Below are 16,330 nucleotides of genomic sequence, written 5' to 3'. Positions count from 1 at the left end.
AGTAGAGTAGATAAGGGAGAACCAGTCGATGTGTTATATCTGGACTTTCAGAAGGCCTTCGACAAGGTCCCACATAGGAGATTGGGGTACAAACTTAAAGCACACGGTATTGGGGGTTCAGTGTTGAGATGGATAGAGAATTGGTTGGCGGACAGGAAGTAAAGAGTAGGAATAAACGGGTCCTTTTCGGAATGGCAGGCAGTGACTAGTGGGGTACCGCAAGGCTCAGTGCTGGGACCCCAGTTATTTACAATATATATTAATGATTTGGACGAGGGAATTGAATGCAACATCTCTAGGTTGCGGATGACATGAAGCTGGGTGGCAGTGTTAGCTGCGAGGAGGATGCTAGGAGGCTGCAGAGTGACTTGGATAGATTAGGAGAGTGGGCAAATGCATGGCAGATGCAATATAATGTGGATAAATGTGAGGTTATCCACTTTGGCGGCAAGAACAGGAAAGCAGAGTATTACCTGAATGGTGGCCAATTAGGAAAAGGGGAGATGCAACGTGACCTGGGTGTCATGGTGCACCAGTCATTGAAAGCAAGCGTGCAGGTGCAGCAGGCAGTGAAGAAAGCAAATGGTATGTTAGCATTCATAGCAAGAGGATTTGAGTATAGGATCAGGGAGGTCTGCTGCAGTTGTACAGGGCCTTGGTGAGACCGCACCTGGAGTATTGTGTACAGTTTTGGTCTCCTAATCTGAGGAAAGACATTCTAGCCTTAGAGGGAGTACAGAGAAGGTTCACCAGATTGATCCCTGGGATGGCAGGACTTTCATATGAAGAAAGACTGGATAGACTGGGCTTATACTCGCTGGAATTTAGAAGACTGAGGGGGGATCTTATTGAAACATATAAAATTCTTAAGGGGTTGGAGAGGCTAGATGCAGGAAGATTGTTCCCGATGTTGGGGAAGTCCAGAACCAGGGGTCACAGCTTAAGGATAAGGGGGAAGTCTTTTAGGACCGAGATGAGAAAACATTTCTTCACACAGAGAGTGGTGAGTCTGTGGAATTCTCTGCCGCAGAAGGTAGTTGAGGCCAGTTCATTGGCTATATTTAAGAGGGAGTTAGATGTGGCCCTTATGGCTAAAGGGATCAGGGGGTATGGAGAGAAGGCAGGTACAGGTTACTGAGCTGGATGATCAGCCATGATCATATTGAATGGCGGTGCAGGCTCGAAGGGCTGAATGGCCTACTCCTGCACCTATTTTCTATGTTTCTATGCTGCCTGTCCCACTCAGTTACTCCAGCATTTTGTGTCTACCACTGATGGGTGATAGATGGAACCTGATGGGGAGGGGGATGATGGGGAGGGGAATGGAGGATGTTGGGGGGGGGGGGGGGGGGCAGGGGAGGCAAATGTGAGTAAAGGGATTAGACTAGTTGGACAGGTGAGTGTGTAGTTGAGGCAGATGTGATGGGGGGGGGGTGGGTGGAGCAGGGACGGAGCGGTGTCATCTAAAATTGGAAATGTTTTGGTATTTTCTGAGGTTAGCAAGTGTTGATTGTTGTTCAAAAAAGGACCCATTAACTAGGTTTGTTTGTTGAGAGGAAACTTTTGGAAATTGGGAATAGAATTAGTGATCACTTGGGCAAGTATGGGTTGAATAATGATGGCCAATATGATTTTGTAAAATGCAATTTGTTTTTAATGGACTTTTTTTGATGAAGGAAATACAATTGGGCTTTCATAATGTGGCACATTAGTCGTCATTGGTCTGGAAGACTGGAATAATGAATAATATGCTTTTGGAAAGGTTAATAGGAAATTGACTAAAAACAAAAATCAATGATAAACAGTTGAGTTTGAGATTAGTTTATTGTCATGTGTACCCAGGTACAGTGAAAAGCTTTTGTTGCGTGCTAACCAGTCAGCAATAAGACATTACATGATTACAATGAAGCCGTCCGCAGTGCACAGATAAGTAAGAGATGTTGCTGTCGGAGTAGAGATTTAAGAGTGGTGTGATTGTAATGCGTGATTGCAGATCCACTTCTGTGACCAGCACACAAAGAGTCGCCTGGGTTGGGCGCCAGTTGTTTTTCAGATCAGAGGAAAATGTTGCTTCCTAATGGATAGTTTTAAGACAACCGCTTGTCTTAATATACCGTCTATTGTTTTGAACGTGTGTGTAGGACTGTTTCCAAATGTGTAGCTAAGATGAGCATGGAATTCAGTGAATGGTGAAGAGAATGGTAATCGACAGTGAGGATGTAGATTAGGCCAATGGAATGGGCAGATGTGTGCCAGATGAAGCCTTGTATTTTAAAAAATGTGGAATGTTATATTTTGCAAGGAAGAATGAAGAGAGCAATGTAAATCAGGGGAAAGGTACGAGGATGTATGCTGTAAATTGTTGAAAATGGCAGATTGGGCATGTGGTTTTAAATGTTTTTGTAGTTTTTAAATAGTCAGAGAGTAAAAAAGCAAACAAGTCATGATTAAGTGAATGCATTGGCTCAGCATTATGTCCAGTTTTTGGCACAGAAAGTTGTAAAGATCTTGGAGGAAAATGCAGAGGAGAATCACGAGAATGATTCCTGGGAGATGAGACTTTTGTAATGTGAATAGACTGTGGAGGCTGCAAGCAGATCGGGGAAGAATTAAAAAAGCCTAGTTAGCGGATTGAGCAACGGTTCTCGTTATTGGAACCAGGGGGAGTGAATGTCAAATGAATTAAAAAATGACAGAAGGGAAAATGTTTATTGAGGAAGGGGTTAGATTACAGGATGCATTAAGGTCAATTTGTTCAAAGGGGAATAGTTCAGTATTTGGGGGTGTGGGGCATGGAAATTTGCTCGGCTATGGTGTGAGAGCGGGCAAGTGGCAACAGTTGCATTGCTCTTGTAAGGAGCTAACAGGATCACGATGGGCTGAATGGACAGTTTCCATGGTACAACCCTTGATTCTGCCTTTTTCTGCCATGCCACTTGTCACATCTGAATGTTGTCCAGCTTGCAGCGGCCTGTTCATTATCTGAGGAACTGTACCACACGTGGCCAGATGCTGCCTTAATATCAAAAATATCATTATCTGTTCCCTTCGCGAGCATCAACAAACATGGGAGGTGCTGGCAGTACCAGCCAGCGGCACTTGGTCACCAAGGTGAACTTTCTTTCTTCAGCAGGCATGGATCCAGAGAGATAAGTTTCTGACAACAATGAATTGCATTGGCACAACCCTCTTTAGTTAGCTGCTTGGGCAGCTTACAGCCCAGCGGTATGAATATTGACCCCTCTAATATCAAGTAACTCTTGCTTTCCCTCTCTTTCCATCCCTCCCCATCCTAGTTCTCTGACCAATTTGACTTTCCCCCTGCTTCAATTTTATCTCTGTATGCTTCATTGTCACCTTCCCCTAGCTAGCAATGAATATATTGTACATTTTTCTTGAACTGCTTCCCCGTTGTCTTGTTTTCACTCCTTATCCTTCCTTATCTCTGTGCAGCTGTCTCCCCTGACTCTCAGTCTGAAGAAGGGTCTCATCCCAAAATGTCACCCATTCTTTCTATCCAGAGATAACAATAGACAATAGACAATAGGTGCAGGAGTAGGCCATTCAGCCCTTCGAGCCAGCACCGCCATTCAATGCGATCATGGCTGATCACTCTCAATCAGTACCCCGTTCCTGCCTTCTCCCCATACCCCCTCACTACGCTATCCTTAAGAGCTCTATCCAGCTCTCTCTTGAAAGCATCCAACGAACTGGCCTCCACTGCCTTCTGAGGCAGAGAATTCCACACCTTCACCACTCTGACTGAAAAAGTTCTTCCTCATCTCTGTTCTAAATGGCCTACCCCTTATTCTTAAACTGTGGCCCCTTGTTCTGGACTCCCCCAACATTGGGAACATGTTTCCTGCCTCTAATGTGTCCAATCCCCTAATTATCTTATATGTTTCAATAAGATCCCCCCTCATCCTTCTAAATTCCAGTGTATACAAGCCTAATTGCTCCAGCCTTTCAACATACGACAGTCCCGCCATTCCGGGAATTAACCTAGTGAACCTACGCTGCACGCCCTCAATAGCAAGAATATCCTTCCTCAAATTTGGAGACCAAAACTGCACACAGTACTCCAGGTGCGGTCTCACCAGGGCCCGATACAACTGTAGAAGGACCTCTTTGCTCCTATACTCAACTCCTCTTGTTATGAAGGCCAACATTCCATTGGCTTTCTTCACTGCCTGCTGTACCTGCATGCTTCCTTTCAGTGACTGATGCACTAGGACACCCAGATCTCGTTGAACATCCCCTCTTCCTAACTTGACACCATTCAGATAATAATCTGCCTTTCTATTCTTACTTCCAAAGTGAATAATCTCACACTTATCTACATTAAACTGCATCTGCCATGTATCCGCCCACTCACACAACCTGTCCAAGTCACCCTGCAGCCTTATTGCATCTTCCTCACAATTCACACTACCCCCCAGCTTAGTATCATCTGCAAATTTGCTAATGGTACTTTTAATCCCTTCATCTAAGTCATTAATGTATATCGTAAATAGCTGGGGTCCCAGCACCGAACCTTGCGGTACCCCACTGGTTACTGCCTGCCATTCCGAAAGGGACCCATTTATCCCCACTCTTTGCTTTCTGTCTGTCAACCAATTTTCTATCCATGTCAGTACCCTACCCCCAATACCATGTGCTCTAATTTTGCCCACTAATCTCCTATGTGGGACCTTGTCGAAGGCTTTCTGAAAGTCGAGGTACACCACATCCACCGACTCTCCCCTGTCAATTTTCCTAGTTACATCCTCAAAAAATTCCAGTAGATTTGTCAAGCATGATTTCCCCTTCGTAAATCCATGCTGACTCGGAATGATCCTGTTACTGCTATCCAAATGCTCAGCAATTTCGTCTTTTATAATTGACTCCAGCATCTTCCCCACCACTGATGTCAGACTAACTGGTCTATAATTACCCGTTTTCTCTCTTCCCTCCTTTCTTAAAAAGTGGGATAACATTTGCTATCCTCCAATCCACAGGAACTGATCCTGAATCTATAGAACATTGAAAAATGATCTCCAATGCTTCCACTATTTCTAGAGCCACCTCCTTAAGTACCCTGGGATGCAGACCATCAGATGCTGCCTGTCCTGCAGAGTTACTCCAGCATTCTGTGTCTACCTTCTTTAGTTGGTGTTTCAACAATCCCTCCACTGCTCCTTACCTTTTTTTATTTATTCATTCTTAAAAATGTTTCTTATGAAACTTGTAGGGTTCATGTAAATCTGTTCATTTGACTGGCAACATGTTGTCTAGCTTGTATTCTAAAAGTGTCTTGTGATTTGACTATTTTTAGATGGGATCGAGGGACAAATCACTTGCTGTTTAACATGCTTCCCGGAGGTCCACCTGATTACAACACTGCACTGGATGTTCCACGTGGCAGGTGAGTTTGAAGCCCTAAAAATCCCACAAAAACTACTTCATCTGCTTTCTGTGCACTTCCCATTCTCCAAGCTAAGCAAATTGGTTATCTTCTATACAACCCTTAAATCATTTGGAGATGATGGGTATTTCTAGACTAGATAACTTCCTCCTGTTGGTGTCCTCAACAATTTGAGGTGATTCACAAATTATTTTCATCAGCCTACATCTGACATTGGGAGGGGGGGTGGGAGAGATCTAATTTTTTTATAAAGTTAGTCTGTAATCCCATAACTGAATTAAAGTCAGAATTACAAACTACTTATCCATCCATCTCCAGTGTTAAAATTTGGATCTTGTAACTTGGATAGCGATGTTTGGCTGGATTTGTATACAATATTACCATATAACCCGTGTATAATTTAAAATACTTTTGAAAGATTCTAACAAAAAATATATATTATTGCTGTTAAAGTTCCATTCATGTTGAGTATGTCATAAAGTTATTTTGGAACAATATCCTAACAATTAGCCCTATCTAGTTGCTAGTTTGAAATGTATTTTGATATTGAGTGCACAACTGAAATACTGGTTGAGCCTTGGCCCTGCGTTTTCTGTAGTGCAATTATTTAGACCGTCTGTTAGAATATTATGACACACTTCAAAAGAGGCACATCATTTTCCAAGCTGTAAGGGCAAAAGCAGATAGAATAGTTGTAATTTGATTTATTTTGAGTGCGGTGGAACATGGAGTGCTAAAATTCTACCATCTCCAGATTTTATTTATTGGATATTTTAAATGAGATTTGCATTTCTCTGTGCTTTTTATCCCTGTTAATACTCAACTTGTCCTTTGGTTTATTTTGCTTTCTGCAAATGTTTCTATGATGAATATTTTAAATTAACTTCATGTTTAAATTCGATAGGGTTTTGTTTGTGTGGTTGAAGGAACCATGTTGGTATTGTTTGCTCTATTCCACAGGCTTCAGATCTCTTAGCCATGCTGCATTGAACTCCTGGTGACCTTAAGCATGCATACAAGCATACAATCATTCACAAAAAAAATCTGTTAACTTTTTAGGTTTAATAAATGGCAAATGTCTTTTTGCGACTCATCACTGACATCAAATTTTGGGCATTATTTTGTGGTAATTCCCTTTAGTTCCACTTGAGGGCAGCAGCCAACAGCCAAAAGTCCTAAATAAACAGCATGTTTGTGGCACAAGAAATATCTTTGTTATTTTTGTCATAATGTTAAATAACTGGTACAGATATGTGACTAAAGGATTCATATGGCAAAATTACAATCTTACAATTTGGAACTGCAGACTTTGTTTTTTAGATTGGTTTTAAAGATAATACAATTTAATTAATCACAAAACCTTGTTGGTTTTAAAGATAATACAATTTAATTAATCACAAAAACAATATCTTTAATTTCAAATGTATTTTAGTTTAAGACAGGGACTCTCAATTGGGTAATCACTTTATATTTGCAGCAACATTTTTGATGTACTTGTTAATTCTAAAATGTTGTTTGTGAATTTCTTGTAATGCAAGAGAACTAACCTTTTTATTCATTAGTTCAAAACTGATAGTGAGTTAAAAATGAAACTAGAAGCATTGAAATCCAGTTATTCAAGCATTTGAATGAGAAATTTAAATTTATTAATTACTCTGCTTGTTTTTTCGCTGTTATTTTCCTTCTGTATTGCCTCCTCATCACACATTAAGTTAATTTATGCACATTCTTCTCTTGAGCTTCTAATAAATGCTGTTGATCCATACTTGAAAGTACAAGTTAGTTGCCAAAGTGAAAGTAACTTTATCGATAATACTTTAAGACGGGCACATAAAAGGTTATCGGTGATGGGGTGGGACCTGTCGCTGCTCACATCGCTGAGCACCAAGATCTAACGGCATCAGCGGTTTGGGATACCCTTCTCTGTTATCATCTGCTGTCAGGCATCTGTTTATTGTGGGTCCCAGACATCCAACAACTATCATCAAGCTGACTGCACTTTCAACTCAGCAAAGAATTCTCCAACAAACCATTTTTTTGGAAAAAAACACAGCCATTAATATTTTAAGCATTCTTCAGAACATCAAATTGAAAACTGCAAATAAGATAGAAGTTAAAATAGCAAAACCTTTATGAAAAATTAAAGTGCATTAACATTTAAAATGTTTCGATGGAATTACAGTCCATTTGGTAGGTATATGAACAAGTAAATAAAACTTAAAACACTATTTTAAAATTCAGTCGTAATTCAAGCAACAACGCATAATATTTTAAGGGTATACATTGGGAATAGTTGCAAATAACAGAAGCTCTCATCAGTTTGCAAGATTCAGTTGATTTGGTGAACAGTACATTTTGTGTAAAAGGAAGTCATTGATAGTGATTTCTGTTTTCTATATATTATATTTTCTATACAGTTTTCTATATATTCTGTTTTCTACGTATTCTGTTTCCTATATATTCTGTTTTCTATATATTGTCACTTTTAGCCTTTGGTCTGCAATGTCTTCTAAACATTATAGCAGGACCAAATCTGACCTGCCTGCACATATTTCATATCCATTCCCTACATAGTCATGTATCTATCTAAAAGCCTCTTAAATACCACTAGTGTATCTGCCTCCACCGCCACCCACAGCAGTGTATTCCAGGCATTCGCCTCCCTCTATGTTTAAAAGAAACTTGCCCCACTCATCCTAAACTCTGCCCCTCAACTTAAAGCTATGCTCTCTAGTCTTTGGCATTTCCACCCTGGGGATAAAAGGTTCTGATTGTCTATCCTGACTGTGCCAGCTAAGTGCAGAGATTCTATGTGGCAAGTACTCAGCTAGGGTGCTCCTTGTAGTAATGTTGTGAATACAGTTGTTGTTTTGCACACTATTAAGTTACCACACTTCCCATGATAATTGCAGCTTTCTGAAGAGTGGCTATTTTGAACGGCTTGCATGTCTGATCTGTGAAAGGTATCAGAGAAATTGTCTGTCACAAGGACAGGGATCTGGGGAAAATTTCAGACAAACCCAATTTTACGAATCTGTGTCCTGGATCTTTTGTATCCAGCTGAAATTTTACGCCTGGATTTGCAGAATAGCTACAGAACGTTGTTGATTGTAGGTTATTTGTGCTATTTCTCATCGTATAAGTCTTCATAATAATTAGAGCCATGTCATTGGGCATTTTAATAGCGGTTTTATTAGAGTAAACTTGTACTTTTTAAGAAGACTTTCCTTTGATGCTACATTGTAAATGTATTATATTACAGGACTGTAAAAAGGATTACATTGTCTTGTTTTCCAATCATCAAAAAATGTAACATGTGGTTTCTTTCAAAATTCAGTTTGAATATTAGATGACATTTTCACCATGCCACAAAAAACATTTTTTTTCATGTTACCAGACTCGAGTCTGCAGTATATCAAATACCCAATCTTGCTATTTTTGCATTTGAGAATGATGAGTTGAATTAGTTTTTGAAATTTAACCTGCAGAATGGAGGCCAACATCAGATTGCTGCCAGGGAATAAGGCAGGCAGGTGGTCACCCATTCCATCCTTTGATACCTACCCCTCCACTCTTGTTGTACTTTGTAAATCTGCACATCCAATTGCCTCATATTTTGCATTAAGTACGATTAATTCTACCCTTGCCCGCAAACTGCTCCAGATTAACTTTTATACTGCCTCCAGATTAACTTTTTTTAAAGTCTGGTAAAAGCTACAATTCTGATTAAAGTTGAAGTTACATTTGCCAGCGTAAGGTTTAGCTGTAATTATTTTGTTCCCTTCTTCATGATCTTACCAAGTAAGCAAAAAAGAGTTGGAGATATGCCGTGTGATGTGTAACATGCAAGTTTATCCCAAATGGAAATTGAAAGGCTCATGATCCCAGATTGTAGAGTTCTTATTGGCTGGTTCTTGATGGAGATTATCCAGTGATAGGAAGACTTTGAAATGGAAATGTTCATCTGAGACGGACTCCTGGAGTTGATTACATGCTGTTCTGCATGACTGACATTGTGGATACTAATCGTTTTTGCCACGCATGGTCATAATTCTAAATTTCCTATTTGCCTGGAATTGATCAAAAATGTCCGATTTCTCTGGCAGCTTAACATTTTGTAAAGAAAGGTAACATTCTGGTGAATTAAAAGTATTTCTACACTTTTAGCTTTTGAGTAAGATTGTGACTGTAACCGTGAGAAGATTGCGAGAGAAAGGAGGCTTTTGAACATGTTTTGCTTGTGGTCATTTTCAACATTACATTGTTCTCTTGTCATTGCAGCCATTACTCAAGAAGACATGACCATTTGATCAATGTTCATTTGTAGGAAAGATTGTGTTACCATGTTCTTTTTAAGCAACTGCTTGGAGACTTCCCAAACTCGTGTCAGTTGTCATCCAGAGGAAATATTATTACTTTGGTAGAGAATGATTTGATCTTGCCCGAGACAATATGTGAACAACATACTTTGTTCTTATTGCTTCTGCCTAAGAAAATAGTTTTTATTGCTACAGATATGAAATGAATAATCAAAATGTGTGAGGTACAGTTTAATTCATGTATCTGGAGTAATTTTTTATAAAAGTTGGGTTCTGTTTGGTTTGAGACATATTTTAGTATCTCATTCACATTGTGGAAAATGTGGCTGGCAGTTCTACAGGAAACCATTGGTTATCTCATCGTTGTGGCACAGCCAGCTCCGACTTCTGTGTTTGTATTGACACATGGATGCTGGAGATGATCTGGAAGTTGATGCAAACACATCTGGCATCCTGTTGTGATTGGGCCGAAGGACCTATCTAACTTCAGATAGCCCTTGCTTTCCCTCTCTAGCCCCTCCCCCTTCCCAGTTCTCCCACCAGTCTTACTGTCTCCAACTACATTCTATCTATGTCCCGCCCACTCTCCTGACATCAGTCTGAAGAAGGGTCTCTCCTCTGAAACGTCACCCATTCCTTCTCTCCAGAGATGGTGCCTGACCTGCTGAGTTACTCCAGCATTTTAATAATAATAATAATAATACATTTATTTTATATAGCGCTTTTCAAGATACTCAAAGGTGCTTTACAAAGCAAACAAGACATAAAAACAAACAAACAAACAAAAGATTTGTCCTGACGGAGAAGCGGCGAACAAATAGCGCCAGCGTCCTCTCACGTCAGGGTCCGGCAGTAGACAATAAAGAACACAAGACACACATTTACAATTTAACACAAACAACCATCACGGTGATTGCTCCAGGCACACCCTCACTGTGATAGAAGGCAAAGAAAAGTCTTATCTCCTCCTCATTCTGTGTCTACCTTAGATGTAAACCAGCATCTGCAGTTCTTTCCTACACAAAGGACCTGTTTCCAAGCTGACTGACTATAACCCATCGTGCACATTGGGCCTTGTCCATTATTGAGTCATCAGTCAGAGTGGTGGATCTGCGGATTTCATTGCACAGATTGCTGTGGAGGCCGTCATTGGATATTTTTAAAACTGAGATCGATAGGTTCTTGATTGGTATGGGCGTCAAAGGATAGAGAGAGAAATGGATGTGTCATGATTGAATGGCGGAGTCGACTGAAGAAGGGTCGCGACCCAAAACGTCACCCATTCCTTCTCTCCAGAGATGCTGCCTGTCCTGCTGAGTTACCCCAGCATTTTGTGTCTAGAAACAAAGAAAATAAGTGTAGGAGTAGGCGATTCGGCCCTTCAAGCCACCATCGCCATTCAATATGATCATGGCTGATCATCCACAATCAGTACCCCGTCCCTGCTTTCTCCCTATATCCCATGATTCTGTTAGCCCTAAGAACTAAATCTAACCGACTCTGTGGACCCTCTAACTAAATCTAACTAAATCTGTGGACCCGACTCGATGGGCCAATTCTGCTCTTTGGTCTTGAGGTCTAATGCTTTCTGCATTCTGTATCATACCCTTTGCTCCATCTGTGGTACTTGAGTTTGACTAACTGTATTTAGTGCAGAGTTAGCAGATTTGATTGGATATCATGCAAAACGAAGCGCTTTTTTCACAGTACCTCTGTACACATGACAATAATAAACCTGAACATATTGTTTGCGTATCTATTTGATGATCAACTATATAAATAAACATTATTAAAAAATTGCATAGATTTAGAAATATTTCAAAAGCCCGGGCAGAGAGCTGTCAAAAGGCCAGTGTACATTCTGGCACGGGATACTGGAATACAAGCCTCAGGCTAAATTACTGCTTCCTTTTTCCAGACAGTTTCAACACTTAAAATTTTCCACTTTAAAGGCATAAAGTATGAAGGCATCATCCAAGAAAATGCACAGTGGTGTATTTTTTTAAAATCTGGTAAAATTAGTCAGATCAAATGAATTAGCTTCACCAGTGTCCTTGTTGATAAATGTGCCATTCCAAATATAGGCTGGTGAATTCAATTCTGGAATTTATTCCTTTGCTCGCCTTGTCTCACACGAACAACTACGCATGGCTGGGATTGACTTTATTGCCATTTGATTGAAGAATGGCCAGAAATTCTGAGTCATGGAATCATGGAGAGGTACCGCAGAGAATTGGTCCCTTATGGACCACCTCATCCATGCCGACAGTGATGCCTGTATACACTAATCCCATTTCCCTGCATTGGGAGGGTATCCCTTTACTCTATCTGTGTATCTGCCAAATGCCTTTTTAAATGTCTGGCAGTAATTTTCCTCTTACCTGCATTGGCAGACATTCACCACCCTGTGTGTGGAAAACTCATCCCTCAGATCTACTTTCTGTTTCTTTTCTCTCACCTTTAACCTATATTCTCTAGTTGTAGACTCCTCTACCCTGGGAAAACATTCCGACTCTATGCACCAATTTTTGTGTTGGCTGCAGTCTTTCTAATTATACATTTCCAAATTCCTTTTGATTTGTATTTGATAAACTATGAAGCAGTGTGCAGACCATCGTTAAGCTCCTAAATGAACATGTGTTCGGGCAACTGTACTCTGATATCACTCAATGAAATCAAGGAATTAGACAGTTGCTTGGTATGTTTAGGAAATAGCTGAAGGTGCTGGTTAAATCAAAGGTAGACACAAAATGCTGGAGTATCTCAGCGGGACAAGCAGCATCACTGGAGAGAAGGAATGGGTGACATTTTGGGTCGAGTCTGAAGAAGGGTCTCGACCCAAAACGTCACCCATTCCTTCTCTCCAGAGATGCTGCCTGTCCTGCTGAGTTACTCCAGCATTTTGTGTCTCCCTGCTTGGTCTGTTTACTTGGGTAAAACATGAAATGTTCTCTACTCCTATCAGTAGTAGACATCAGTTAATGCAGAGGTGTTCACAATTCAGTGACATCGCGAGCACTTCACAGCCACTGCGGTACATTCCAGTACATTTTGAGGTATGGTCACTGTAGTGATATAGGAGTTATTTGATCTGTAACTAGGCATTTCCTTTTTTAATATTGCACCCCTATTGAAATGCACGATATGTTTTGATGTCTGACAATCCAATGTTATTTTGACCATAAGCTCTGCAGACCTTTTCCTGTCGAACATGTACTTAGTCATCATGTAATTGAAGATGACAAGATCAAGAAAAGGTGATCATATGATTATGCTCCTGTTAGTTTTGGTTGTGGAATAATTGACCTTATGATTGTGTTGACCTACTATAAGACGTTCTGAAACGTTCTAAGTATGTCCTTTTATTTTTTAATTTTCCAAAGTCATGATGTAGAGTTGAGTGCACTCTTACCAGGTTGTCTGTGGTAAACAGCACTTTATCATAAGTATTTGTCGGTTTGGTCTATTCTTCAAGTTCAGAAGATTCTCCTTTTATGATTTTCCCTTTGGCATAAACTAAAAAAACTCAATGCTCTTCAAAACAAGAGGTTTACTATGCAGTATGTACATCTTTTAACTTCTCAGAAGTCATGGCATTTTTCAATGTGTATTCGTACACCATAAAACAGGTCTGTAAGACATTTTCCACCGCACTGCATCTGTTAATAATTTTCTTTCTTAAATATGTGTGCATCTTCAGATGGACATAAAAGGAATAACTTTAGTGTATAATAACCACAATACCTATTAAATGGGTGAAAAGTCAAGCAATGGCACTTGCAATTTAATTCAATTTCTCATCTGCTGAGTAATAGAGTAGTTGGATTCTCTTAAAAGGAAAACAAATTGGCTCTAAAATGCTTCAGAAGCTTTGAGATTTAAAGAAAAATGACTGCAACCAGTCACAGCTTTACATTATTAAAGACAGCACAATATTATATCTCAAGATCAGTGCAGAATTAAAACCACAATTAAGCATAAACATGGAAAAACCACAAATCAGCCAATTTACCAGGAGGTTTCCAGCTTTCATTCTTCCTCCATGAGTCAATGCCCTCAAGAGACAAGGTGCCGGGAGGAAAAAATATGCAGTCTGCAGTTGCTGCTATTGCTATTGATGTCGCCAGCAAATAAGTTGTGTTGTGTGTGAAGCAAGGCTTTTCTTTGCCGGATGGACCACTGTCGATAAACCTCTTAATAATCTAGATATAAACACAGCTTATTTTGGAAATACTTTTGCTTCCAATAAGTATCTGGAACAAAATTAACCCATTAGCTGCTGATTATCCAAGGACGGTAAATGCTTTGACATAAAGTTTACTTGGCCATATTGCAACTGGTAATGAATTTTTGGAATTTTATGATCCAGAGATTTTCTGGAGGGTAGATCATTAGGGGTATTTAAAGAGGAGATGGGTGATTTTTTTTTTGAATGATCAGGTAATCGAGGGCTAAGGGTGCTGGCAAAGAAAAGTGTGAGGTGCTGCATTTTGGTAGGACAAATCAAAATAGGACGTACAAGGTAAATGGTAGGGAATTGAGGAATGCAGTGGGACAGAGGGATCTGGGAATAACTGTGCATTGTTCCCTGAAGGTGGAATCTCATGTGGATAGGGTGGTGAAGAAGGCGTTTGGTATGCTTGCCTTTATAAATCAGAGCATCGAATATAGAAGTTGGGATGTAATGTTAAAATTGTACAGGGCATTGGTGAGGCCGAATCTGGAGTATGGTGTGCAGTTCTGGTCGCCAAATTATAGGAAGGATGTCGACAAAATGGAGAGGGTACAGAGGAGATTTACTAGAATGTTGCCTGGGTTTCAGCACTTAAGCTACAGAGAGAGGTTGAACAGGTTGGATCTTTATTCTTTGGAGCGTAGAAGGTTAATGGGGGACTTGATAGAGGTTTTTAAAATTTTAAGAGGGACGGACAGAGTTGACGTGGGTAGGCTTTTCCCTTTGAGAGTGGGTAAGATTCCAACAAGGGGACATAACTTCAGAATTAAGGGACAAAAGTTTAGGGGTAACATGAGGGGTAACTTCTTTACTCAGAGGGTGGTGGCTGTATGGAATGAGCTTCCGGTGGAAGTGGTGGAGGCAGGCTCGATTTTATTATTTAAGAGTAAATTGGATAGGTATATGGATGGGAGGGGATTGGAGGATTATGATCTGAGAGCAGGTAGATGAGACTAGGTCAGAGAAAGTGGTCGGCGTGGACTGGTAGGGCCGAACGGGCCTGTTTCCGTGCTGTAATCGTTATATGGTTATATGGTTATATGGAAAAGATGTGACGTGTGGCAAATCACCCATGATCAAACAGTGGCATATTAAACTTGAGTTAAATAGCACCTACACCCAACGTACTTTGTTTCTTATGTCTGTTCCTATTGATTTGAAGAAATTATTAAACCAATAAAGTAGAGTACGAGATTTAAAAACAAATCTTAACGTTCAAACAGTTAATGTTTATTTTCTATGGCTTTGTGCCAAGGAAATATAGCAATTAAAATCTGAGGTTTTACATTTTGTGCAGCAAGGAACTCATACGTTAGTCTGTCAATGTTACATTCACTGAGTATTAGAGTGAAATATGTATGAACTAATTTATTAATTTTAATATAGATATTAAATACTGTTTGCAGAGGAGACGAGTTGTGTGATTTATCAGTATTTCTAGCTGCCCTTGCTTTGAATGTGCAGCTTAACCTACTTATGATACTGTATTGTATTCTTGAAAGAACTTGTTTATTCCAGTGTACCAGAAGAACACATTAAGCTACAAACTGTAGAACTGATAATTTTTTTCGTCAAATTTGACAACTGGTAATTTTTTTCAGCTTAAGTGGAGATCTTATGGCCTGCTGTTCTGTGTGACTGTCCAGGAATCCTGGTCATTCAACCTTTTATCAATCCCTAAGTAAATCATTGGCAATCTCTTATTTTATTTTTACTGAATAATTTTGCACACATTTCTAGTTAAGTAGTTATCTGCAACAAAAAAAAAAATCCTAAAATTGGCCCATTTCCTTTGCAATCTTGGTTTGTCACATTGTCCTGTTGGACTTTGGAACTCTGCAGAAATTTACTCTGATTAGCTTTCTGGTGTTTTTTTCTCTCTATTTGAGTCCATTGCACATTTACCCAAGACACTTTTAGAAACCATACATTTTGGAGATGTTAATTTTACATGACAATTGTTCAAGTTATAGGAGTAGAATGAGGCCATTCGGCCCATCGAGTCCACGCCGCCATTCAATCATGGCTGATCTCTGCCTCCTAATCCCATTTTCCTGCCTTCACATAATCCTTGACACCCGTTCTAATCAAGAACTTGTCTATCTCTGCCTTAAAAATATCCACTGGCTTGGCCTCCACAGCCCTCTGTGGCAATGAGTTCCATAGATTAACTACGCTCTGACTGAAGAAGTTCCTCTTCACTTCCTTTCTAAAAGAGCGTCCTTTAATTCTGAGGCTATGGACTCTGGTCCTAGACTCTCCCACCAGTGGAAACATCCTTTCCACATCCACTCTATGCCTTCCATTATTCTGTAAGTTGTGTACAGATCCTCCCCGCTTTACGATGCTTCGACTTATGATATTTCGACTTTG

General features: G+C 40.0%; 1 protein-coding gene across 6 annotated transcripts in view; it reads left to right on the top strand.

Annotated features, from left to right (window-relative positions):
* ext2 (exostosin glycosyltransferase 2) overlaps window positions 1-16,330 on the top strand; it is a 188,895-nt gene that overhangs the window by 93,230 nt on the left and 79,335 nt on the right. For all 6 annotated transcript variants that reach the window (XM_078415478.1, XM_078415475.1, XM_078415476.1 and 3 more), the window contains one exon: window positions 5,315-5,404. In XM_078415478.1, coding sequence (XP_078271604.1) covers window positions 5,315-5,404 — 90 coding nt within the window. The remainder of the gene's footprint in view (window positions 1-5,314; window positions 5,405-16,330) is intronic.

Source organism: Rhinoraja longicauda, chromosome 18 (assembly GCF_053455715.1).
Source record: "Rhinoraja longicauda isolate Sanriku21f chromosome 18, sRhiLon1.1, whole genome shotgun sequence".
In the NCBI taxonomy this organism is placed as follows: domain Eukaryota; kingdom Metazoa; phylum Chordata; class Chondrichthyes; order Rajiformes; family Arhynchobatidae; genus Rhinoraja; species Rhinoraja longicauda.
The sequence above is the reverse complement of the archived record's forward strand: the minus strand, read 5'-3'. Positions and strand labels throughout refer to the sequence as shown.